At 36.7% G+C, this 26,620-nt stretch overlaps 1 protein-coding gene across 1 annotated transcript in view; it reads right to left on the reverse strand.

Moving 5' to 3' along the window:
* slc24a2a (solute carrier family 24 member 2a) overlaps positions 1–26,620 on the reverse strand; it is a 92,842-nt gene that overhangs the window by 34,578 nt on the left and 31,644 nt on the right. Inside the window, exons 3-5 of the mRNA XM_088914801.1 lie at positions 18,317–18,355; positions 17,292–17,400; positions 5,999–6,013 (exon numbers count right to left, since the gene is read on the reverse strand). Coding sequence (XP_088770927.1) covers positions 5,999–6,013; positions 17,292–17,400; positions 18,317–18,355 — 163 coding nt within the window. The remainder of the gene's footprint in view (positions 1–5,998; positions 6,014–17,291; positions 17,401–18,316; positions 18,356–26,620) is intronic.

The raw sequence follows: 26,620 nt of genomic DNA on the forward strand, positions 1-26,620 counted from the left end.
CTGCAGATTTAGGTATGAAGTAATAATTTGCAGCACATATGTGCAATTATTATTTCAAAGAATAATATGAAAAACAACTTGGTAGCTGGCAGACAAAAACTTTCCACAATTTATCAATAATCAGAATGATTAGATTATGGATTAATGCACATTACATAGTGTCCCCTGAAATGTCCCCCTAAGATTGTTTAGTACTATGTACAGTCTGGTAGCCTGTAGATGAGATGAACTAATATGGAGAAGTATTTCAATATAATTTAAATATTTTTACATCTAATTTATATTATATTTGAAATAAAACTTGAAATAAAACAACGCATTTTCAACTTCTTAAAATGAGAAAGCCGAAACGGATGTAATACAACAAAACATTTGCAAAATGTAACGCACTTGTCTGCAGAGAGTTTTTTTTCTGCTGAACCTTAGCTTTGTGGCTGATGACTAAGTGCTGTCGTCATGGCAAATGAGTCATGCAGCCATTTTTGTCTGAAACGCAAATTAAGTCGACCAAAAACAGGAGCTAAGGGGAATAGCCAAAAATATGCAGCCAAGAGAGAAGCATAAAAATATCTTGGAAGGTGATATGAAAAGGTCAATACAATTGATGGCATATGAAGGTTTAAAAATAAGAATCCAACAATGAGGCAGATTGATGTGAGCAACACTTGAGTTAAAAACACTCAAAATTCATCTAACGACATCCAGTGTGCATCATAGTTTATGAGCACTGTTTTTATTTCCTGCACTTTTACTTCCATTAGGTATCTGTATCTATTTTGAGACACAACATCACCAGTCTAATATTTGAGAAAATCATTAAAATTCCAAATGGCAGATTTCTCTTCACAGAGGAAAAAATGAGAGTACCGGTTGAAAACTGCGATAAACCAATCGCTCAGGACCTCATGAACAGATCAGCATCGGGTTCTAGTCTGCCTGTAGTGTACAGGGGCTCTAAATCAGCTTTGTATTACACTGCTGTCAAACTCTACAAGTTTAGTTATCTTTATGAGTGAAAGGGCAATTTGAACTTAATTTGGTCACATTGGGATGCATGTTTTTATAGTGGTCATTTTCTTGTGAATACTGACCCTTAACAAATTGGTTAAGTTATGATTCATATAGGAATTACACTAGTACATTTTTTGGGTTACAGTGCAACAGGGTTTAGGGCTGTTGTAATTTTTTAATCTATGTGCTTCAAAATCTTTTACTAATCGCCTGAAGACATGTCCTGGCTCTCTTGTATAGTCATTTCTTTCTGCATCTATTCTTGAATTTCAAAGAGCAAAATGTACTTCTAATCATCTCAAAACACTCTCCTGATTCAGTACATCAAAACAGTATACATGTACAGTATCTTTTAATGGAGTATGTTCTGACAAATGCCCTTTACATACATTTGATTAAATCTCTAAGCTACCTCTTAATTTTGTCATTTTTTTGCGTAATAAGCAGAGGTGGGATTAAGCTTTTGCTCTGGTGTAGGGTTAGTTTTTTTCCACTGCTTGTAGAAAATGAAATATATACCTGTTTTGTACTTTGAAAATAAGCAATTTGATATCTTATAGATCACATTACATCATTGTCCATTGTTGGTCATTAATGTCAGTGGTACTGTTTTTACAGTAGTTTTATTTGTAAGGTTCACCCATTGAAACTAAAGCAGCAGTAAGCTCACTATGCTGCGGCTGTCTGTTGATGCCATTAATCAGCGTTTTCATCGTTTTTGTACAAGGGACCAGCTCTGTAAGGTCCTCCTTTCTTGAGGAGAGTTTAGGCTAAAATGCAGTCCACAATGTTACTTAAGATTGCTCCAGTCAGCTTTGCTTCGGGGACTGTAGTCAGTCTGCAAACCAGAGGTTCAGAAGCATGGCCATAGATGACACCAGGACACTCTGTTTATGTATACAACACCTGTGCAGCATTCCTTTTAAGCATTCGCAGAGACACAAAGGGAATATTAGGATAGCAAATATAGCAGAATTTCATAAATATACCTGTAACATTGTATGTTTTCCTGGAAGAAAAAAACGATAACGCTGGCATTCCTTCTCACGTATTTGTAAACACACTGTATGCAATGCATATAGTTGGATCTGGTTACCTTGGCAACGGGACACGACTCGGACAAACTCTACTCTAGAACTGTATTGCAACGGCAAGTGGAAAAGCTACCCACTGCATGCAACTGGCAAATTGAATTGTCTAGAAAGAATGACATGAGAAGCAATGACACCTCTATCAGCTTCTCTTGAACTCTTGCTGAGTGGAAGTGGGAAAGATTCAAATGTATTTAAAAGCTACAGTTCCCGTAATTATTGAATCCAAAACGATTTACAGAATTCCAAATGCCCCACTGATGCTGTAAAATCACCAGAAGCATTTTTTATCCTAGTTTTTTTTACAGCATCTGTCACCATGCAAACAATGTGATGTATAAAACTCCCATGAGGCTCAAGGGAAAGCTGGGTTCAGTTTGCACAAATTGATACACATACCGGACAAAGCTGCATCACAGGAGATAAAGTAACAACATTAATGATCGCCATCCCCTACTCTACGGTTACAGACAAAAGATCTCTTTCAGCTTTGAAGCAAACAAAAACATTCACACTCAACGGTCAGGCTGACGAATGCTTGTGAGGTTTAGCCCTAATGACAGCTGAGAAGAAAGTGATGTGGCACTGTCAATACAACCAGAGTTAAAAGCTGTGCAAACTACATTTGCAAGCAGCTTGGTGATGTGACCTTTCTACTTTGCTGACCTTTTTATGCTCATCTATGTCCGGGGAGCAATTTCTTTTGCTTTCCAGTGTCACGGTGCTGGGTGACCTCTTCTAATCATTGTCTGTTTAATAGGAGTTAAAGTTTGCACCAGAGCAGAAAGCTTTTAACATTGATTCCCTTTGAATGCCCATGACGAAGAAGAGTGACATGAATTAGCCAAACCAAATAATGTGCAAACAGTTTTCTTCTCAACAGTACAGTAAAAGTAAGAGGACGTTAGATATAGTCCACTGAAATAAGCAGAAGTAAAGATTTATTCGATCGTTCAAGAGCATTTGACACTCACAAGCATAGGCAGTCAAGGTTTACAGTACATTTCCGGGTCAATGCCCAGGAAAACAATAAGAATTGCATATATTGAAAATAATCCAACATAATGGCATAATATCATCAATCAATTTGCCTTATAAGAAGGATAAATGATTGCAGAGAATGAGTGTGTGTTTGTTAAACAGGATCCAGAGTTTTACAAAAGAGGAAAGTCAATGCAATCTCTACAGGAGTATTAGTCTCAGAAATGTTTCAGACCAAACATGTGTCCTAACTTGAGCAAAAGGTGCAAGTCCGGCGCCAGGATGTCAAGCAACTGCATGAGAGGGGTTAGTGCTGTCGATACATTGGTGCATAATATATTGGAGAGCTAGGTCATGTTTGTCCGTGCTGAAGGGCATTTAACCAAAATCAATACTATCTGAGAAAAAAGCGTAATTACACATGTTGTGAACATGGGGGGGGGGGGCTGTTGAAATATACTGTAAGGTTCAAAGTAAAAAAACATTGAAAATTAATGGAATTACTGTGTTTACAAAATATCACAGTGAAATAGGTGAGCTTGTCCTTTTTTTGTTATTGTTTTGTTCAGATATATCCCAATGATGGACAACATAACATAACTGCATTTCAATCAGCCTTAAACACAATTATCCTTAACTGCTGTATTACAGCCCCTTATTTCATAGTTACCGAGCTTTTTACGGCAAATTATGTATGACTAACAAATGGGAAATGTTCTTTGCTCAATCATAGTATGACAAAAGCTATTGAAAACTGAGCACAAGAAAAATAAAAATACTACAGATGATGTGCACAATGTATAATAACCTTCTCCTGTCTTTCAAATCGTAAATCAAAGCTTATAGTTGCGCAGTGATCAGGATATCAAGTTCATCCCTCTGTGCTTAATTTTTCCCAAAAGTATTAGACTGTGCAGTAATTATATTTTAGGAAGTTACTGATCAACCAAAATTGATCACAATTTTACGTACCACAATACAGATATTTTTGGACTTAGTATAACTGTGGTTCTTGTAGAAATGTATATTTTTAATATGTATAAGAGAGGTTTTTGAAGCAATAAAGAGACATTTCTAAAAACAAAGGAATAGTTTTCTTAAAACCACTACAACTGGGTGTGAACCAATAGCAACCAATCAGTATCAGTTAATGGAACAAGTAAAAGGCTTATTCCATGCTGAAAAGAGAAGAGCGGAAACACAACGTTTCGTCTGTGGCAATGTTGTGTTTCTTTTCTTCTCTCTTCAGCATGGAATAAGCCTTTTACTTGTTCCTTCGCAGCCTACGCATGCTGACGCAGATACCTACTTGAACTACTATCAGTTAAAGTTACATTCCCAGAACCTTGCACTCCAACAGGGAGTATCATCCAGATAGGACACTGTGTGTTACATGCATAAAGATTACTAATCAGGCACAATTGAAACATGCTTGATTTTCATCAAGCTATTAAGTACTGTAGTTGGCAGGAGAAAGGGGGTGAAGCAGATGCCATTTACATAACACTGTCCTTTGAAAGAACATCATTCATACAGTATTGTTAAGTTTTTACTTATCTCTACTTTGATTACAGTGATTTTTTTTACTCTGTTATTTCTTCCTGAACCACTGTGCAAGATGCATAATCACACAGCTCTAATATATATTCTGCATCTTTCACAGATTGACTAATGTATCTGTGAAACATTCAAGGGGGTTTGCATTTATTCAAGTCTTTCATTTTAAGAATTTGGAATGGAAGCAAATAAGAAAAGTTGTAAATCACATGTAGTTAAAATAAATCAAAATCATTGCATTATATCCTACAATACTCTTTTACGTCATTAGAACTGTCATTATTTTGCATAGAAAAATAAGTAATTGAAATGTGGAGAACATATTGGAATGAATTACAGAAAATGAAGCTACAACACTGGCGGAAAACAGTGTTTGTTCAAAGGAAATGTGTTTTACTACTTCAGTTTAAGGAATATAAATTGTCAGAAAGATGTATCTGATTTCAAATGAATTAACTCTACTTTTACATTTACATTTAAAACCCTCTCCTCATTTTGGCTTTGTTTGTTGGTTACATCTCATCCTGTAGCTTGTAAGATGTAGCTATCCATTCTCCTAGTCAGTTGCATCACCCCGTAAAAGACAAATGTGTTACGAGCTCAGGGTTACCCCTGCCATTCTGGGAATCGTTAATAGTTTAACCATCCAACCAATTGATGGTACTTCTCATGGCAATCTCACAACTAAGTTGAATAATTATACGTGTCTAATTAAAGAATAAGCTCATTGGTCTTGGGAGCATTGATCGCTTTTATTTATTTTTTACAAATTTAGAGTTTTCAGAATAGATGAGACCATGAAGAAAAGACACATACAGCCTCTGCTGGGTGATTAATATTTCAGCAGCTGTCTTTTTCAGAACCAGCACTGCTGTTGACACGGTTGAGGGGTGGATAGACAGGCAGCAACAAATAACAGAAGTCTCATGAGGTAAAGAGCAGTTCAATTGTATGATGCGACTACCATGGTAACACGTCCCCCTGAGAGTTTGGTCGAATTAATAGAATGTCAACGCTGTTAGATACTCATGCAAACGGGTTTGATTGTTAGGGGATGTTTAAGACCGTCAATGCAAAGATTAAAGGTTAAAACAGGTTAACGAAAGGAAGGGACAAGTAAAATGGAAAAAGAAGCAGCAAAATGTTGAAAATGCAGTATGTAATGATTTCAACGTAATGAAAAAAAAAATCTGAGGGGAATGTTTCTTACACATATGGTTTTAAAACCATTCCTATAGTATAGGGATTGGGGGTAAAAGTAATCAGGAATATGTAGTTAAGAAAGGAAAATAGTTCCAAACTGTTCTGCCAGTGAACAGCTTTGTTATGATTAGAGAAGAAATACACGTTCAACTCACCAGAATCGGCAAACTCTGAGGAAAGAAATAGAGAAAGCAGAAAAATATTATAAAAAAGAATCTAGGTAAGTCAGCATACTTTACAAGATGGTTCCATACAAAATATACCATTACTGTTCGTCAAATGCACTATTATTTAGGACATTTAAATGTGCTTATGCTTCTGATTCCTAATGACCAGATTATAAATTTTGTGTAACTATTTTATATTTCTCAAATTTTCAAGACGGGGAACAGAAAATGAAATTCTTTGGAGTGAGTTCCTTTTAATTAAAAACAAATTTCCTCCTTGGTATTCTGAATGTCCTTGCTGCTTTTAAATTGCTTTATAAAAGTACATAGACATACAATAAAATCCACTGAACACCTTACATCTTTGAAGTGAGGTGATCTAAACGTGTGCTTTACTGCATTACTTTCTTTAATGTCTTCTTTATTTGTTAGGCATTATTTTTACTAGAGTAATAATAGGATGTCTGATTTTACATGCGATTTCAATTAACTGCTGTTTACATCAGATGACTGTTTACAGTTCATCATATAAACCTTACGTCAATCATGAATAAAGGCATACTCTGGGTATAATACTGTAACGAGTACGCCCCTGCGCATAAGAGGGATCTTGGCCGCCCGGGCTGAGGAAGGTCTTCTTTAGCTCAGCCGGCAAGACCCCTGTTGAGACCTGGGTTCATGCCCAGGCAGTAAGGGACGAACTGGGGCGGGAGTGGCGAGGGCACAAGCCCAAGAACCAAAAACCTATACAATATGATACATTGCTGTTAGAAGGTCTAGGTCTAACAGAAATTAATCTAAAAATAAAAGTAAAGCATGGTTATGAAAAGCCTAATATTTGCTTCAGAATTACTTATGTGTTGCTTCAAGTCCCACACAACTCACCAGTGAAATACAAAAGATGGCTTCAATCTACTGTAGTACAAGTTGGACTTTCATCAACAAATGTACTGTGCAATGTGGCTTAATTGTGATTATTGTTATTGTGTTAAATACCTGGACACTGACTTCTTGAGTTACAAAATCAAGGTTTGCCTGCTGTATTTGCCTACACCATTGATCCATACACAGACAACTGAGCAGAAGGAAAAGTAAAAACCAAGGTACCATATGTTCCATATCCATAAATAGACCAGGTACTGTATACATTTCACAAGAAAAAAAATTATACCTGCAGAAAAATTCTAAGTGAAACGTAAAGTACTCATTTCAGGCATTTTCACTTCCCAGTTCATCCATTTCTTAAACTCGAAAGACCATTAGCCCTTCTCCCTTTCTAAATGGTGCATGTACAGTATCTGCTTTTACAGTGTGGGGGTATGAGAGCTCCAGAGTAAATGCACAGTAGAGCGCTGTATAAGAATGGTAATATTTAAATACTGTATGAAAAGAGTTCTGTTCAAGCTAAACAGTCTAGGAGGCTGTTCATAAACAGGTTTCGAGCAACACACTAAAAAAAGACAACTTCTATAAGTCCTTCAGGAGCTTTAGGGATTGAAAATATATACTACTGTAAGTGGTTCCAGACAAAATTCATTATAATACACACAAATTTCGAGCATCCAGAGCTCACAAGCAGTTTTTCCTAGCATTAAAAATTACATGTAGCTCACATTGTCTCCCTTTATATATACTTGGCTACTGCAACTTTAGTTTATCCTCTCAAACATCTGCTTAAATGTATTTATCACGTCAGCTGTGTGCACAATGGCATGTCTTGAGCCTGAATCTACACTTTGCACTTCATGCTGGATTCAATAGCCAGCACTGTGTCCTCATAGAGTGTACGTGCCCCTTCATCCTACAAGCCAATTAACAGCAAACATCTCTACTAAATCATAGGGTTGTTGTCTTGCTAATCTGCTCTCTCATACGTATATACAGAAACCATTCAAAGACCAGGCTCACATGCATGGTGCCTTGCAAAATTGATCCAGAATAATGTATTCAGCATTTATTCTGAAATCATGTGAACCACTTTTACTGCACACAGACAGATGCCATTCAGTGAATTGTGTGACCTGTCATAGTCATTTTGTGCTCCTGATCTACAGTAATTAAGAAAGATTAGAAAAGGGGGTGAACACCTAAAGTACATAATCAACATATTCTAGTTTTGGATTGATCTTTACAGCTTTTGGGTTATATATTTAAGTTTGACTATAAAGTCACCTTTAAATTATTCACATCGTAAGAGGAGGCTGAATACCTTTGCAATATTTAAAACTGAGATTTTTATACATATATACTATATGTATTTTAACATATAATACACACCATATCCTTTCACTCTATTATGTAAAATAAGTATCGTTTTGATGACAAACCTTTTACAAAGAGGATAGTCAGAATCCTATCCAGATCTGCAAGGTAATGTAAAATGTCTGTAAAACTATGAAGTACTGCACTGATCAACATGAGTACAAAACACCTTGACTACTGACCAGCCAGTAAGAGAATGATTTGGAAGCAACTGGACCACTTTGGTTCTAAGAATACAGGACAGGGCAACAACACAAAAAAAAACAAGACTATTTACGCATTACCAAAATTGTACACTGAATAATCCGTTTTGTGATGAGCAAAAAAAACACATTACAAAATCACAGCCCAAAACTCATAAGCAGATGAAAATGGGAGCTGAAAATGTTTCACATTGTGTCAAGCAAAGTAGCTGTTCTATTCTGTCATGGTCTTTTAAAGACTAGAATTATTAAGTTGACCAAGAGAAATATGAATGCAAAAAATCGTAAATACCTACTATGCTACATGGTGTGGATAAGAAAACATGACAGGTCAAAAAGAGAGGTTCATCCTGAACAAAGTCAAATATAGCCACTGAAATTGTAATCTTTAGTGAAAAAACTTCAAAAACATAAAAACATTAAAGGACATGCATCTTATCTTAAGCAATGTTTAGCATCTTCAGTTTATGTTTTCAATTTCTGCAAAGTACAGAGTTATGACTAATTCTTTGGAGAACAAAGTGTTGTGAATTTAATCCAGTACTTTCAAATCCTCTTAATCTTCCAATTTTCAAAGCCTTGCAGTGTCATGGTTACCAGTGCAGAATGTAACATAATATAATGAAGGTGTTTCTTGTCTAATTACTCTGCAAACCCTTTTCTTCCTTTGTGTCAAAATTGAATAAGATTTCCTCCTCCCAGATTTCCAAAGTTCTGCTCTGATGGGAAACAAAGTTAATACTGTCATAGAAGATACATCGACTTACTACCTTTTGATTTGATTTGTAAAAGAAACGGCTGATTGATTCTTTCTGTGATCATTTATATTAGCAGACAAACTACAGAAAGAGTGGGTACACAGCTCCTATAGAAACACACATAATGGTTCATTGAGTCTTAGCTTATCCCAATTTCTAGACATAAAGTGATCAGAGAGCGCAAGACTTTCAGAGACTTACCCACTATGCTACACTACCCTCTTAAAAGAAACAGTAGTAGAAATAAAAGCAGGATTGTTATTGCTAGTTGCAATCACAGTGAATACGTCTATCATGATTTCATTGGCATAATATCATTATTAGCTTGATCAAACTTTTTTTACCATGCTAAATTCCCATAGTTTAGTGGAAAAGGCTGAGCAAACCCATAGTACTACAGAACCAAAAATGAAGATTTAAACCTCTTTTACATGCAACTAAATCTGAATCCTGGAAGTTTAAATGTTCAGTTTTGATTTTGGAATACTGTGGGGAGCTCCATTGTAGCTCCCCAAGACTGCTGTCTCAGCCGTCAGCTGTACTCCTTCTTCATCTACGAATGTATAGCCACTTACAGCAGCAACCACATTATTAAATTTACTGATTACACCACAGAGTTCGGGCTGATCAGTAATAATGATGGGTTGTGGACTTCAGGAGACCTAGAGGGAGCCACGCCCCAATCAGAATCGAGGGCACAGCAGTGGAAACTGTCAGCTGCTTCAGACTCCTGGTCTGCAGATCTCCACTGACTTGGCCTGGTCTCACAGCACTCTAGCCAGTCTGAAAAAGGCACACCAGCGCCTCCACCTTCTGTGGTGCCTAAAGAAATGTGTCACTGTATGGTACCGCAATCCTACCATACATGACAAAGACGCTCTACAAAGGGTTGTGGCAATGGCACAATTACAGGATGTGAGATTCACACCATCCGCTATTGCACTAAAGCCTCACACACAACCGAGCCACGAACTGCTTTCCTCACTGCGCTCTGTCAAGCGGTACCACTTTATTAAAGCACGGACTACTGGATTTTAGAACATCATCTACCCTGCATCCTTTACAGCTACAGTAACTGCACAATGCCTCAGCATTTAATCCACCTCTGCACTTTGACTTGGCTGCCATGAATTTATTGTTCTGTTTGTTTATTGTCCGTACATACTGTCACTATTCATTATTCACTGTTTTGTAATGTACTGTCTACATTGTGTATTGTCATCTGTTGTACTTCTGTGCAGGTCCTGAGAGAACAGTGCAAATAAGAATCCCATTGCACATGTACATATGGTAAATAAATTCCATCTATCCTGGAGAATGGATTTGTCAATTCACAGCTTCATCGTACTATGTTCCTGTTAGGAAAGTTCTATGAATATGGCCCTTAATAAGTTAACAGAAGGGTAATTTAAACACAAAAAGATCATAAAACTGCCTTTAGATACACCTTATAACAATAATAGACCACTCCCTTAAATTAGCCCATCAATTTCTCAACTAAATGTTGGCTATGTGAAAAAAGAAAAACAACTCAAGAACAATATTCCAAACTAGCACATTTTAAGATTAATAATCACGATGATCAGCAACCTGTCAAGTAAAGCTCTACTGCTATTCACGACTCCAATTAGTCTGAAGAAAAACACTTTTCAATGGCAACTAATCCAATTACAAAAACATTTTTCAACAGAAGACTTTAATAGGCATATTCTTACAATTTGAATCACAATTGCCATCACAGTGTTAGGAAATGCTGATATTTTTCTGGATGACAATGTTCAAAAATAACCATAATAGCTATTATTCAAATCCAACAATTTTTTTGGCATTTTTTATAAATCTCTAAGATCATTTAATTTGCCTGTTGAATCGTAATTAAGTCTTGCCAGCCTGGGAAAATATGACTTGTTATGCCACAAATAGACATAATGCATCCAAGCAGCACCCAGTATATTTTGGGATTTATTTTCAGGGTACAACTCAAAACAGATGACTGCTAGACCTAGTCTTATACTTCTTACTGTATATCTAATTCTTGCTATTCTGACACAGATCTTCCTTCCAGGTCTGTTACCTTTTACTGGAAGTTCTGTTTTCCTACAGATTATTTCATATTTACATTTTAAAGATCAGGAAAACCAGCCAAAATAAGAAGTTTCTGTAGCCTTGGCATCCATTACATCAAGACATCATGAGTTTGGCTATGTAATGATCTACAGTGTTTAGGAGCCAAGTTCCAAAAAAGATTGTAAGACCATCTAAAACTAGCTACAGTATGTGCCTCCCACACATTTCATGTTCTTACTGTCAGTTAAGTGTTTTGTCTGAAAACTTTTAAAGGCTTTTTCAGCTTGGTTGAGAGTGGGTAGCTTTTCACGATGAGGGGTTTTGACAAGTAGCTGAATAAGTATTACCAAGAGATGTCAGTCTTAACAGCAGTATGCACGGGTAAGATAATGTTTTGCACTTTAATAATCAACAATAATATGACTTTTCATTTATCTGCACTTACAGTTAAGTAAACCGATTCATTGAGCACGTACTGTGCTGCAACTGACATGTACTTGGTAAAGGAGAGTTGTTTCATGGTGAGGGATGTCACTTTTCCACTAAATCAAATTAATGCAAATTTAATATTCCCATTTGTTATCTATTTTTGTGTGCAACAGCCATACTGTAAGTAATTTCTGTCTGTGGCTCATGTAAGTGTTCTTTCAAGTTATTTTGTTGAGGTCAGAAATATGAAAGCCCAAATGTTTCAAAGGCTTTTGAGGGGCAATGACTCCCAGGGGCATGCTCAAATCTGAGCAACTAAATGAGTAAGTTCTCATAAATGTGTCTGTGCTTTTTATTCTTCGTTTTGAACATGTTCCATCTGTTTTACTGGGCTGTGACTGTGCATCTGGAAGATGTCTGTCAAGAGCTCAGGACATTCTGTGATAAAGACCATTAGGACACCAGGCAAAAGTACACACATTGAACTGATTTTGGAATTACTCTTTACATTTGCAAACGTTTGTATTCAAATTTAAAAAAGATGAACCCAAGAAATACACAGATATCCTAATGTTTTCCATGGGACAAAGGGAGACATGCCTTGAAATGCCAGGACACTATTTTTTCAAAAACAACTGCACAATTATAGTGCCAAGACAAAGAACACACATTTACCCAAGGAATGCTCTCTACACCTGTTTGTTTAAACCCTGGATGCGCACTCTGAGGGTTTATATGAAATGCAGTCTAATAGGATAAACTAAAGCTAATTCCTGGCAACCTTATTTAACATTTCAAGTTGAATTATATTTTGTAGTATAATCAATTTTTCATTGTGCATTTTAATTTTACACATTTGACAAATTTTTTGCTATATCCATATTCCAAAACTTCAAACTGAAAATGCCTTTCTATATTTTGATGCTTTTTTCACTTTTAGTTTAATTACAGATCTACAACTAAAGTCTAAAAACATGTATACTTGAAATTAAACTCTCCAAGAAAACTTGGATGAGATAGTGTGGATATAGATACAGTATATGTTTGCAATGGTTCAGTAGCTGCAAGTTTTTACAGATTTCTACTCTTGTTTGCTGCCCAACCATGTTGTCAAAGTCAATACCCTGACTTCTTTGAAGAAATGGATTGTCAGATTAAATCCATTAGCTCCTAGTAATGAAATGAGATACATGGGCCAAAAGGCTTTCTCTTGCATGTACTGTAGTTTTTCTCATGTTTGTAGAAAGAGAGGGTGCAGGCTGGATGTTGTTTTTTTAACTGACTAATATATGTTTGTAATTACAGTTATTTATTTTGTTGATTGGTGTTATTTAAAAGCTTAAAGCCAATGTTTTGTACTTTAATGATCATATAAGGCAGGGTTACTTATGTTTATTAATCATACATACCACTGTGTATACTGCAGTACATTATGAAAGGGTATAGGAGTGGGCTGGGTTATATGCAAATTTGACTATTCACAACAGATCTCTGCGCCAAAGCCTTGCGGATATCGAGACCCTGCTGTTTATATTTTTTCCACTATAAATCTCATAATATAAAATCTTGGACAGCATTTTGAAAGTTCTAAAAATTGGCAGGATTCCTTCACCAAACCACGCATAACACAGTATTTTAAAGATTATGCTACACAAACTGCAAATTACAGATTCCATGTGACGAAGACCCATAGATGAGGTCTATCATAAACATTTTCACTTGTTCACCTCATCCTGGAATAAAGTCATTTTCTCTGCTGTTTTGTATGATGTATATATTGTACAATATATACTATAAATCTATGTACTGTATTGATCTTACTTGTTGTGGATCCTCTATCTTGTTCTTTTTCTGTTTATTTCGCAATGTTGTATCAAGGTTACAGAGTCTGTCTCAGTCCTGCTTTAAATTGAGGTTTCCTGCCCATCATTAGGAACTGGGGGCAGAGCTTAGAGTATTCAGCACTATTGGTAGGAAGTCAGTCTTCATCTAGTCTGAGTGATACCTTGTGTGGCTAGAACATAGCCTTGTGTTTGCTAATGTTTTGAAACTACTAGTAGGAAAGACTGCACTTTACCATTTTTAGAACAATTTTTTTTTTCTATGTAAACAGACACCTTTGTGCACAATATTGTTGTCTGCATTTTTAGGAATTCTGTGTCCACGCCTGAAATTACTTTCTGGAGGGTTCATAACATTCTATTTTTGATGGAGAATTTTTGCTAGCATACCTCCCTTTCCCCCCCTCCATCAATGTCTGGGTTTTTAAATTGCAATTGGCAGGTGGGATGAAACTGAGATTTAATGTACTCATTAAATTGAATGTTATCATAACCCTCCCACCAGCAGCACTAGCCTTGGTGTTCAGGGATTCCTAGTAGCTATCGGACAGTGCATGACATAGTCCCAAACTCATATTCGGCTTATAGAGCCCAGCCTGTATTCAGACCTGTATTTAATCTCAACCTGTATTTGATTTTGCTGGCCTGGCCACATTGAGCAAATGGAACCCCATTTAATGAGAAGTCCAGAGGCCAGCATTTGTGTAATCTTAACAAAGTGCAATCTAAGTTGTTTTCAATTAGGCCCACTTGGTTACACTCAAAATGGAGCAGGTTGAAGAAATTGATTCCAGTTTTGAGAAACTGCAAAAAAAAAATTAATGAAATATTGCCACTACAGTGGGTCAAATTAATGGATCAAATTATTTTACAGCTTTATGTTTTAAATTTTCTCATTTGCAATTAGGAGGATTCTGTCATAATTCCACTAAACTAGACACTACTTTTCTGTTCATTCTTTACATGTGAATGTCAATCCCTTTGCATTTCTTTTTGGAGCTCAAAACACAAAGGATAAAAACTGATGTGATGTGTTTTTATCATGGCAGAGTATTGTTCTTAATCAGTGCGATGTGAGAATTAGGAAACTTTGTGAAATGAGAATCAAGGATATATGCAGTATATAAGAGTGAGAACAGAGGACCCTTCATTCTCTTCACATCCCCTTTCCAAAAGCCAGGGTGGATGCAGAATCACTGCAGGAGAGATCCCTGAACTAATCTCTTAAAATGGCATTCAGAGAGCTCCTGTTTTCATCCATATAAGGAGCAGTGCAAGAATATGAAACTCTACCCTTTACTTCACAGTCCAGCTATACAAAAAAAACTATTAGCAAAATGCATGTAATCCATATTGGAATTCAGGTACTTGAATGGGACTAAAAAAAAGCAAATCCTTCATAAACACTTCATGTCATGATATGACAACATGCATATTATTTTACAATCATTTATGTAAATGATGTTACAGATGCATAGATTTTTGGAATGGTTCATAACAAGACATACTGTACTTATAGCTAAAAAACTGAGAGCAGGACTCCAGGTGAAAATGATGGATGACACCATTAAGGACTTGAGAGTTGACAAGGGCTTTCTGCAGATACAGCTCAGTAAACGTGGTTGTGGTATGCTTATGTGAAGTTTTATTTAACTGTATGTTTTTTTATTGTGTTGTGTGTTTGAAGGTGTTACGATTTTTGTTTTTAACTTAAACAAAGCACTACAGGGAATGTTTACATTTGACTTGATCTGTTGCACGACATGGAGTTAAACTTAAAAATTACAGACAAGAATTCAATTAATTTCTTAAGGAGCAGAAGGTCATTTGTACTAACATTTCGTAAAACTGTACACAAACTATTTGCAAAAACATTAGTCAGACTGCCCCAGTGGAGAGTATTTCTGAAGAGTGTAAGACCTGTTCAGAAATCCTCCAGGACAAAGACTAGCACGTCCAAGGACCAAGACACATTAGGTTATGATGCCGACGTACTGTATAAAGAGCTGGAGTAATGGTGCACTGGTAGCATGAGTCAAGTTATGATGTATTAGGTAGCAAAATATAAATCTTCCCAGGTAACAATGTGATCAGAAGGACCACAACAGCTAATGGATCTTAAAAAAAATGGACAGCCTGTCAGATACAACATGCAGAGGTGGAGATATTAGCTGATTGACTGAATAATTAAATAAAGCAGAAATGGAGATAATTAAATCCTAGGTAGTAATCCTAGGGTTTGGAAGATTATGAGTAGGAAAATGAGCTCAGAGAGAATGATGCAGGATTGGAAGCAATGGCTGCTCCATTACAGATACTGTAGCATATGGTCAACAGGGACAGGTGACATCACATTGATATAGGGCTCTGACAGTTTAAGAAAAGAAAGAATTAGGCATAAAACCTGAGCCACCATTATCAACATTCCGGTCAACAGTAGATGAATTTCAATAGCTTAATCTAGACTGCAACTAGAGAGGAGCAGTCAGCTACTATAGTTTAGATACACTGTTGCAAACCAAAGAAGAAAGCAGTTTACAGGTTAATGCAAAAGTACAGTACTATTATGTCAGCAAAGAGTTGTGTGTTTAGGACTCAGTACTGGTCAAATATGAAAGGTATTGATACTCCCAGAAAGATAGAATAGAAAATTAGAGAATGGAAAAACTACAAAGATCATCAAGCATTAGAGAACTGCAATGTGTTTTACGACTGTTGAATTATGACAGTGATTTCTCACACCCTTTTCTTACAATGAAGAAAGCATTCTAACAGATCTCCCAAGTGATGCAAGATTTGTTCATCTTAAAAATTTTAATTTTATTTTTATATTACACCACAGCACGATTTGAGATCATGCAGTGCTTGATTACAGTAAGTGTAATTATTCATTCTTTACCAGGAAGATTTGCAGAAAAACAAAGGTTTGCAGACACCCAGGGCCTATCCTGGAAGGACATTGTCTGGTGTCTCCACACCCAGCACAAGATTCCAGTTACAATGCTAATTACAAATTAAACACATAACATACAATAAAAGCTCAAGTTATGTATTCCTAATCACTTTTCTTGTAAAATACAAAACAAGTTTGTACTGCACAAATATAATGTACTGTTCACATGCAAAAGGAACAGAAGTGAAAAAAGTAAAGAGAAAGTGGGACAATTTTTATGACATCTTTCACCTCCTTATAATAGAGACATTAATACAATAACTGTTTTGTGAATCTAAACAATGCCCTTGAATGTTTTCACTGGCCCTAGTAGTAATAAATTGCGCCTATTTAAAGAAAGACGTTTTAAATTACAGTAAACATAGTAATATACACGCTTATCAATTTATCTTGATAAAGCACATATATTACGTAAGGAAAGTTATCTTTAAATCAAGCTTTCAAAGCTATTTTACTAGTAATCAATTAAAATGTACATAATGACCTTATTAACAAAAGGAAATGTTCTACATTCTGACATTGACCATTATTATATCTCACCTCCTCCCAAAAGAGAAAATGTCTTTAGATTAGGAGTTTGCCATGGAGAGGGAAAAAGCAAATGTATCACTAATATATCAGATTAACTTCCCATGGGTTCATCATTAACTGGAAGTGACTTTTTGGTGTTAGAAAGGATGGATGTGTTACTCATTGGCACCAAAAGGCCCCGAGCAAATGGTTACCTGACATCTTTTTCTCTCGTTCTCTCAGAGACGTGGCACCTACCCTCAGCAAGCGGATCCAGAGTGTGAATCATCAGCTGGAAAATGCTGTTCCTCATCAGGCTGTTGTGCAGCGACGCTGAGCTTCCTCCTCGCTGGAGACGAGGCTTGAGCTGCAAGCGGAAGAAACGGCACATCAGTACACAGCCCGGCAACACGGCACCCCCCAGTTGTGCCCGTAGCCCCACTTCAGAAATAGGCTCTAGTTACCTTTTTCCAACTCAGGCCTTCATGCCTTCATGGAGTTCACACTACCTGGTAATAAATGTCTCTAAAACTGGGTATAATTATATACTGAATATGGATGCACTTAAGCTCCATCTTTCTGAAGCATATGATCCCACTAGAAGAAATGCAGAGTGTTTTCTCTTCTTTGGGCAAACTGCTTTATGTCATAAAACAAACATAAATTATCCCTTTAAGTGCTACATGTAGAAAACAATCATTTCATAATAGAGTAAAATGATATGAGTCTCATAAGGAGCAGTACTAGTTTTCCCTTTTGTCTATACTCTGACAGACTTTATTCTCCATTTGACTTCATGTTGTACTGTACAGTACATGGTTATCTTCCTTCAGTAAAGGTTACAGTCCTTATGTGACGTGTAAAGCCCCGCTACATCATACTTTTCCCAGACTCATCATTTCACTTCCATAAAAACCTTAGGATGATCTGATCTTTCTGGGTGATTTAGAAGTGTCATCAGCTCAAAGATATTTCAACAGACCGTTGTGTGCAGCGTTAGTCATTTTAGAAAATATTGCATCTTCAACTTGGTTCGAAAAAACAAACTCGGATAAAATGTGCCGTGTACATAAGAAATCATTGACAGGTTCTTCCATAAAACATTCAACAACCAAGAGGGTAGGGCTAAGCAAAAGAAAGAGACAGACGAGAGTATGGTATAGACTGCCATTTATGAGAAGACACACAGAGAAAGGCTCTTGAAAGTATCAGCAGGAAGGTGACTATCAACACACAACACAGACACATATCTACTGTAACAAGTGAAGGCAGTGGACTCCTACCGTCAACTTGTTTTCATCTCCAGCTGGATCAGTACTTGGCTTTGCAAAGAAGAGAGAGGAAAAAAATATACTGACATAATGCAAAATAGCGAAAGACTTACAGATGAGAAGATGCACAAGAAAAATTATAATATGCAAACATAAAAACAAAAGAGCAAACTTGTGCTTTTTTCTTCAATTGCTCCAAAACCATGCCCAGCTACGTTAATAGGTGCTAATTTAAGTTATGGATAAAAGTAACAAGTACGTGAGTAAAAAACAAATACTGAGCATTTACTATGGTGATGATCATTCTTTTCATATGCCTGTTTGTAATATGGAAATATAAACAGTAAATCATTCATGAATTAAATGCTGAATGGCACTAGCATGGACTTTGAGGAATGAAGGCTCCGTAGAGCTCTGCACTTGATTGAAGAGCATAGAGCCTGCTCCTTATTACTCTGGGAAAGAAGGCACAAGCAGATATCAATATAGCATGTACACCTCTCAAGTTCATACTCCCTGAATGGGGGACAGCTTAATAGTTAATAAAACTATAACACAAACCAGGTGCCTGACACTAAGTCTGATATGGGGTTGTTGTGTAGGCAGGGGTAACTATGGCAACTCCCACTGAAACCATTGTCCTGCTTAGTTGCAACACCAGGCCATTTTGAGTATATAATATCAAAGTAACTAAGAAAGCTCTGTGCATTTATAAATAAGGAGACTAATTTGCAATTATTTATTACTAAATAATTAAACCTTTAAAATGTCCTAATTAAAAAAAATGTTTGACTTATTTGCTTGTGCTTCAAGTATATACTACAGATATTTTTTGTCAGTCTTTAATGATATATTTAAGAAACAATTATCATATTGTTTTCACTAAACCTGCTGTTTTGTGGTCAGGCTGGGCCCTTAACCTTGCAGTTAGACAATTCATACTGAAGTCCCATTGCAATCATAAAACAAACACCACAGGACAAACATAAAAAATAATCAAAAATAACTAAAAGACTGTTCAATCTTAGATAGATCTAAAATGAATAATGTAGTTTACAGAACAGATCAAATGAAACCTCGACTCCCACAAGAATTACAAACCCAGCTCATCACTGAAGATTTATTTTGTTTCCAATACCAACAAAGGAAAACAAAATTAAGTGTTGGCTTTGTAATTTATGATCCAGAAGTAAGTCAAAGTTTTGTTTCAATCCAGCTCTATGTGAGAGATTCAGAAAATATAGAACATAATGCATAAGATAGGAAACATACAGTACATATATTAACTTGGAGGGCTACTGACCACTACAACATAAACCTCTAAATCTTAATCTAACCATTCCATTTTCTTATTAGCATTAATGTCCTGTGCTCCTTTCGGGTTGAATCACAGGGCATTATAGCACTCCTTCCCCAGGCCAGATACAGCCCCCTCTTTATACTATAGCCTCCTTGCTACAGTATATGCAGTAAACAAGATCTACAATGTCCTCCAAATGTATTGGCACAACAAAATCAAAACTTGTTTTTGCTTTACTTCCCAGCATACATACAATTTAATATACATTTTATTTTGGGTAATTCCATGAATACATCTGATCATTTCAGAACAAAAACATACTTTGTGTTCAGCTCAGTGATCAAGCGTACTGTACCTGTATTGGGACATAGTCACTTTACATTTGAGAGAGGTGAAGTCAGAACTTGCCTGCATGCATGCATGTCCCTTTGAGACGATAGCTACAAAAAGTCTGCAACCCCTTAAAGCTCACAAACCTCTTTGTATAATCATTAAAATACTTTGCTGCAGATTGTGTTCTTGAATATTTTTGTAGTGCTCTGACTTCAGCAAGGAAAATCCATGCTTAATAGTATTTAAATCTGGAGATTAACTTGTCCAGTCTAAGATTTTATTGTTTTTCCCGATTAAATCATTTTTGCTTTGATTATACGGTACAATATGTTTTGGGTCATTGTTGGCTACATATTAGATGTACAATAGGTATGGAGGCAATTTCTCCTATATAAGACAACTAAATGTTTCAGTAAACGTCAGAATTCATTATGCTGCTGCCAACATTAATTACATCTTCAATAAGATGAGTGAGCCAGTTTCAGAGGCAGCCGTGACTGTGTGCAACAATTGAGGTCGGATTCTTTTGAGCACCTGCAGGTCCTTACTTTCTTCTCGCTTTAATCTCACTTAATCTCGCTCTCAAATCACTTTGGGAAAGGTTGGTCTTAGTCTCATCTACCCATACATTTTGTTCCAAAATTCTCTGGACCCATCTTTGTATTTCTGAACACATTATGATGCATGGTAGAGGCATTCTTATGACCTGAGTATGCTTGGCCACCTCTGGGACTGGCTGTGTGTCCAGGAACTACTGGGTAGATTGTTTTCTATACAAGATGGAGCAAGGGAATTCTTCTTCATGAAAATGAAGACACTGTCCATTATAATGGGAGTTCTGGTTACTAGAAGACACCTCTCACATCATTTTCTGTTACCAGTGTCAGGTAGATTTATGAAAAGGGAAACCCATGAACAAGTTCACATTGAATGGGTGACTATTATAACTGCACGTCTGCTTAAGCACCCTATTCTGTCTAAAATCAGGGAGGCCTTGCTTGTTTTGGTAACAAAATATCCTGAGAGCCCTCTGAAAACACTTGAGTCAAATGAAATAAGTAATTTCTCAATATATACTGTAGTATGCCAGAAGTATATAAATACATAAATATAAAATAAGTAAGAGGGGGGCTAATCCTGGGTGGACCCCACAAAAATATGGAATATGGAAAATGGGTACCATTTAAGAAAATCATGTCAGCATTCAACTTCATATTTTACCAATAGTCTGGCCTTATTCTTTGATAAACTATATCAAATGCAGCATTCAATATTAACAAGTTTAATTTTACATTTGATTAGGGAATACAACTCTCTTTTATAAACTCCTTTTGTCACTTAATGCTCTTGTATTTTATTAATTCCTATAAGTAATTAACAAGAATTATTTAATCAGCAATTGATAACAAGTTTGATAACACAACATGCCATCTGCATCCCCCAAGATAAGGTGCTACTGAAAGATTTCTAATGATGTGGACAAACTAGGCCATTTTACCACAAAGCTATCTTCGTACTAAATTATTCTTTAGTCAGGATCTAAAATATATTTTAATAATAACAGCAAATTTAAAATATCCTGAGGAATATATATCCAGGCAGAAGTGATTGGCGGAATGCAGATAAATACCAATTGCTCAACATACAGTATACTTCCTGAATAAGAACTGTGTATCAGACAATAAGAAATTGCATTTTATCCCATTGGCCACAATATTTAAACAATTAACTTCGGAAAAGGAGAGAATGGTAAGAACAGACTCATATGATAAATTCTGTAAGGAACGCAAAAATAGCTCTACGGCTATTGAAGTGTCTCAGGATCTAGACACCATGGATCAAAAACTTACGGTTTTGCAGAGCTATACTATAAAGGTGCCCTGAAAGACACCGATCAAATTGAATCTTCAAGAAGTGTGCCGGGGCCAGAAAACCTTTGACTCAGCCTCAACAATCAATTCTAGGTATTTAAACCTTACTTTAGAGAACTTTCTTTTCTGTTTAAGGGAACTTAAACTTCATTTTCCCGTGTAAAGAATCCTGGTTAGTGGACGCAATTATAGAATACGGAGACAGATTCCCTTTTGCTTTAGAGCATCCAGGATTTGTGGGAAGAGCGATTTAGCTCTGCACTGTACAGTATTCTGTTTTACTCAGCACACAGGTGTCTCTCTCCTGTGGGCCTGTTTAGGTATTATACAGGATTCTGAATACTTGGTCAGAAGTCTGGGTGCTTTTGGTTAGGAGGTAGATCTCGAAGATGCCTTGTCTGTAAATAGAGTAACTTGTATTTGTGTTGCTTAGGGTCTTGTTATTGTCATTGTTAATAAATATGTTTATCCCAGTTTGCCTCTGATTTATTACTCCTCCACCAGCGCCACGCCAGAGCACAAAAAACTTTGGCGCCCAACGATCGGTAACGCAGTCAAGAGGGGCTTTATTGTTATCCTTCATTTTGTGTACTTCCTGCCACAGATTTGCTGTGCAGAGGATCAACACCTCACTGCATGGTGCAAAGCCATTTAAGAGCCCTCACCTGGCACTTCACCAGCAGGATTCACATGGCAGTGTTTGTGGTGGATCCCAAGCCGCCTGACTGGCCACATGGGAATCATAATTGAGCCTTATTAGTGCTATATCTGGTAAAGCCTTCAGGGCACCTAGCTCTAGAGCCCACTAGTTTGAGCTTAGCAATCATCCCCCAGCTAAAGCAATGACCTCTCCCCTGACACTCATGATTTCTTTTTTGCCTGCAAAAAAAAAAGATTAACTAAGGACTCTGACACACAGATTAAGTAAGAGCATGCCTTTTTATACTTGATCTCATTGTTGGAGGTTAAATGAAAGACAGCTGCCCTGTGCGCAGAGTGCAAATGGCATGTGCTCTTTCCCTCCCGTCACCTGGTCTGAACCTCTTTCTAAACAAGTTTTGTTTTTTTTTAGTCTGCGTCATGACATCCTTATTTCTAAAGGCATTCTCAGAAAAGCCTGTGGAAAACTGATCTACAGCATAACAACAAGTCTTTAGAAAAGCCTTGGCTCACTTGATTTACGTGACTTAGCTTTATTGGTTTTGAGAAAAGGACGTTGAACGGTTTCAGGATTTTTATTTTCTAATCTTGAACAAGATCTACAGAGGGAAGGAATTAATCTTAAAATCATGCATCAGTGCACTTACGTACAGTACATTATTCCCGTGTCCCTTCCACATGCAAACTGATTTTTTTCCAACAGAATTTGTTTAAAATAGTTTGAATCACCCAGCCCTGATCAGAGAGCTGCTTATGGCTAGCAAGGGTCACATAAGAACAGAGTCTCTCCCAGAAGCCTAGGGCACAAGGCAGGTCTACATGTTGGGCAGGATGCCAGAGTAAACGCACACAGGACAATTTCAAGACATCAACTAACCTAGTCAGCATGTCTTTGGGAGAAACTAGAGAACCCAATGAAAAGTCACACAGACAATGTGCAAACTCCACACAGAAGGAATCCTAATTAAATCCAGAACTAAAGAGCTTAGAGATAGCAGTATTTACCAACAGGCCACCTGTCTTCAGACAGATTATATTACATTTTGGGATTTTCAAGTTTCAGAAACTTTTTTTCATTAAAAATATTCTGCAAAATGATGCCACCATGCATCCTATCCTTGACAATAAATGAAATGTAGAGGTTTTCACAACCAAGGCACCTACTGAAAAAAACTCGAGATGATTTTCCAGAATTATGTTACTATTCCTTCACACGAGATAAAACACATAATCCTCATTTTATTTTAGATTCAAATTATACAGTATCACCTCTCATCCTAATCAGAAATTATTTTAAATTTAGGGCATATTCATTTGGGAATCTGTTAATAAACCAACTTAATTACTTGATCAGACCCCTTCGTTGAACAGATGGCTCATAGAAGCTCTTAGGATTATGGAAAGGACGCTAGGCTTTTGTGATTTTGTGCAAGGAAATTATATTGTTTTAGATCTGATAGTCATCCACATACATTTGTTGTACAAGGTCTGTGAAGTCATGGCATTCCTATACAGTGCAAGAAGATGTCTTCCTTCATTATATTCACAAATGATAAAGCATGAATCCCACTAGTTTTAATAAGTGTATGAAACGGCATCACTCATCCTCCCAAAAGAGAGCAACAATCTCATCTTTAAAAATCATGACTCACAGAGAATCGTCCAGTCTATTCCAGTGTCACACCGCTATGAGCAGTCATATCTACTCATAACTACTGAAATAATGATTGTCACATATTACAGCCTCCCAACATGCCTTTTCGTTCGACCACACTTTGTGCAGCTCATGAAGCAGTAATTCAAAACACTCATAATCCAGTTTTAGCACTGCGTGACCTTCATCACTGTGCAATTCCAAAGATACAACAGCTGTAGGCCTACACATCAACATTAAAAATCTCTCGCTAACAAAATCATAGTAACAATGAGCATGTGAAACCTACTCATTTTGCCACATAAATATAGTCCATGGTGGAAATGTATGGTGGTGCAAGGTACATTTGCCTGGATTTGGCTCTATTCATTGTTCCCTCTGTCTAGACAAGTGGCTCTGTCCCAGCCATTAAAAAGCATTCCCACAAGATGACGCTGCCACCACCATGTGACATGGGTGACAACCTGTGTTCAGTTTGTACCAGGTAGTGTACTTCACATTCAAACCAAAGTGTTCAGTTTTCAAATTCAGCCCCCAAAAAATCTTTTGTCACATGGTCTCAGGGTCTACCAGATGCCACATGGTAATGGCAAGATGTGGTCTTTTCTCAGGAATGTCTTCTGTCTAAATCTGTCTAGTGCTGCAGAGATTGTTGTCCCCTGGCTGGTTCTTCCATCTCAGCCATGAATGTCTGTAGTTCAGTGAGGGTGCTCGCTAGGTTCTTTGCCACTTCACTGACTAAAGTCCTTTTTACCCAGTTGCTGTTGGGGAGTATGGGCAGCTCTAAGAAGGGTGTGAGTCTTTTTGTAGTTTGACCTAACTAAACTCTTGTGAATTTTAAGCACCCACTATACAATAGTATGTATAGAATGAAAAATGTAGTATAAATAAGGTACAGTATGCATAAAGAAATTAGTGTTAATGAAAGTAATGAAATCCCTGCTGCCATCCTGGAAACTCTTTGAATTTCGCTTGTATTTTTATAACCACCCCTAGATTTACAGTATCTAGTACTACTAGATGAAGTGAATTACAATCTCTTTAACCCATTTTTATATTATTTGCTTACTTATGCATAATAATATAGTAACAAATGATTAATGACAATCACTATTTTGTTCAAGAAACAGGAAACATTTAAAAGCATTGTTAAATTCTGGCTCACACAAGTAGAAAAACCATGGAACTAGTTATGAACCTGACCAATACACACGGACTGAGTCATGCTGCGGTAACAGCAGCTCACACCATTTCTCATGGCTGGATGAGCAAGCTCATGAGATAAAAGACTGTCAGGTGAGGCATGCTGTACTTTTTCATCTAACAGACTCCAGCGTGTTAGTCATTTCTGTAGAATAGCAATTTACAAGTGACAATGTGATGGATTATTTCACTAATTAAGCTAAACACATCTTGGCATTATCAGACCTCACTGTGAATCCCTTTCCCACATTTTACATTAGAGAGGCACTGCAGCATTTTCTGCAGTACATTAGGAACCTGTTGAAGGAATACGTATTTGTTATTATGTGGGAGCAGTGTGAGCTGGGTTTGTATATTCGCAGCAGGTCCTAAGATGGCTCTGATGAATTGAACATGGATAACCTGTTGCAGTAGCATCAGCGGAGGAGATCACTTAAAAGCTAACAAAAACAGCAAGTCATATTTTAGTGACGGTGACTGGTGCAGTAAGGAGGAAGTTTAAATCAGAAAAACAATGCATATACTGTGATAGAAAATCAGCACACTTACTAAAAACTATAGTTTTAATTGGTGTATATAGCTTGTGACCAGCACAGATCAGTAGTCATCACATTTTCCATTTTTGTTTTTCCAACACAAAATTATAAATCAATCCTCATAACTGCAAGAAAATTATCTTTTAAAAAATAAAACTGCCAGTAGCATTAAAGGTAACAAAAATGGTTACAAACATACTGTACACCATCAAACATACATGAATGAAGCATGTTTCTACCCATCTTTTGTATCCTCAGTATATCCAAGGGATGTCCTGTACAGCCAACAATCTCCAATGAAGTGAATCCTTATTTATTTTCATGTGTACAGAATTCTGTGGCATCCAGTGTCTTGTTGTGGGGGTAAAAAGGTTCTATGTCACATCTAACATATATACAGTATACAGTATATATTATTGCCCTATAATGTATATCAGTGTGTACAGTACCTCACTTATTTTAAAGATTAAGTTTAGAGCTATCTGCTATGCCTCTGTTTTCATTACACAACACGTTTTGGTTCTCATATCTGAAGTGGAAAATGGACAGAGTTAACTATGTGAAAGCACATTTAAATGGAGAACAGAAAGCATGTCTTTATCCAAAGTGTTGTGGGAGAATGGAACAAGCTACCCAGTCATGTTGTTACAGGCATTGGTTTCATTTTTTCTGTTATAGGATGACATTGCTGGATCAATTAGCTATTAACTATCAAACAGACTAGATGGGCTGAAAGTAACTTTGTAACTTCTTAGATGC

Source organism: Atractosteus spatula, chromosome 1 (genome assembly GCF_055471065.1).
Source record: "Atractosteus spatula isolate fAtrSpa1 chromosome 1, fAtrSpa1.hap1, whole genome shotgun sequence".
NCBI classification, from domain to species: domain Eukaryota; kingdom Metazoa; phylum Chordata; class Actinopteri; order Semionotiformes; family Lepisosteidae; genus Atractosteus; species Atractosteus spatula.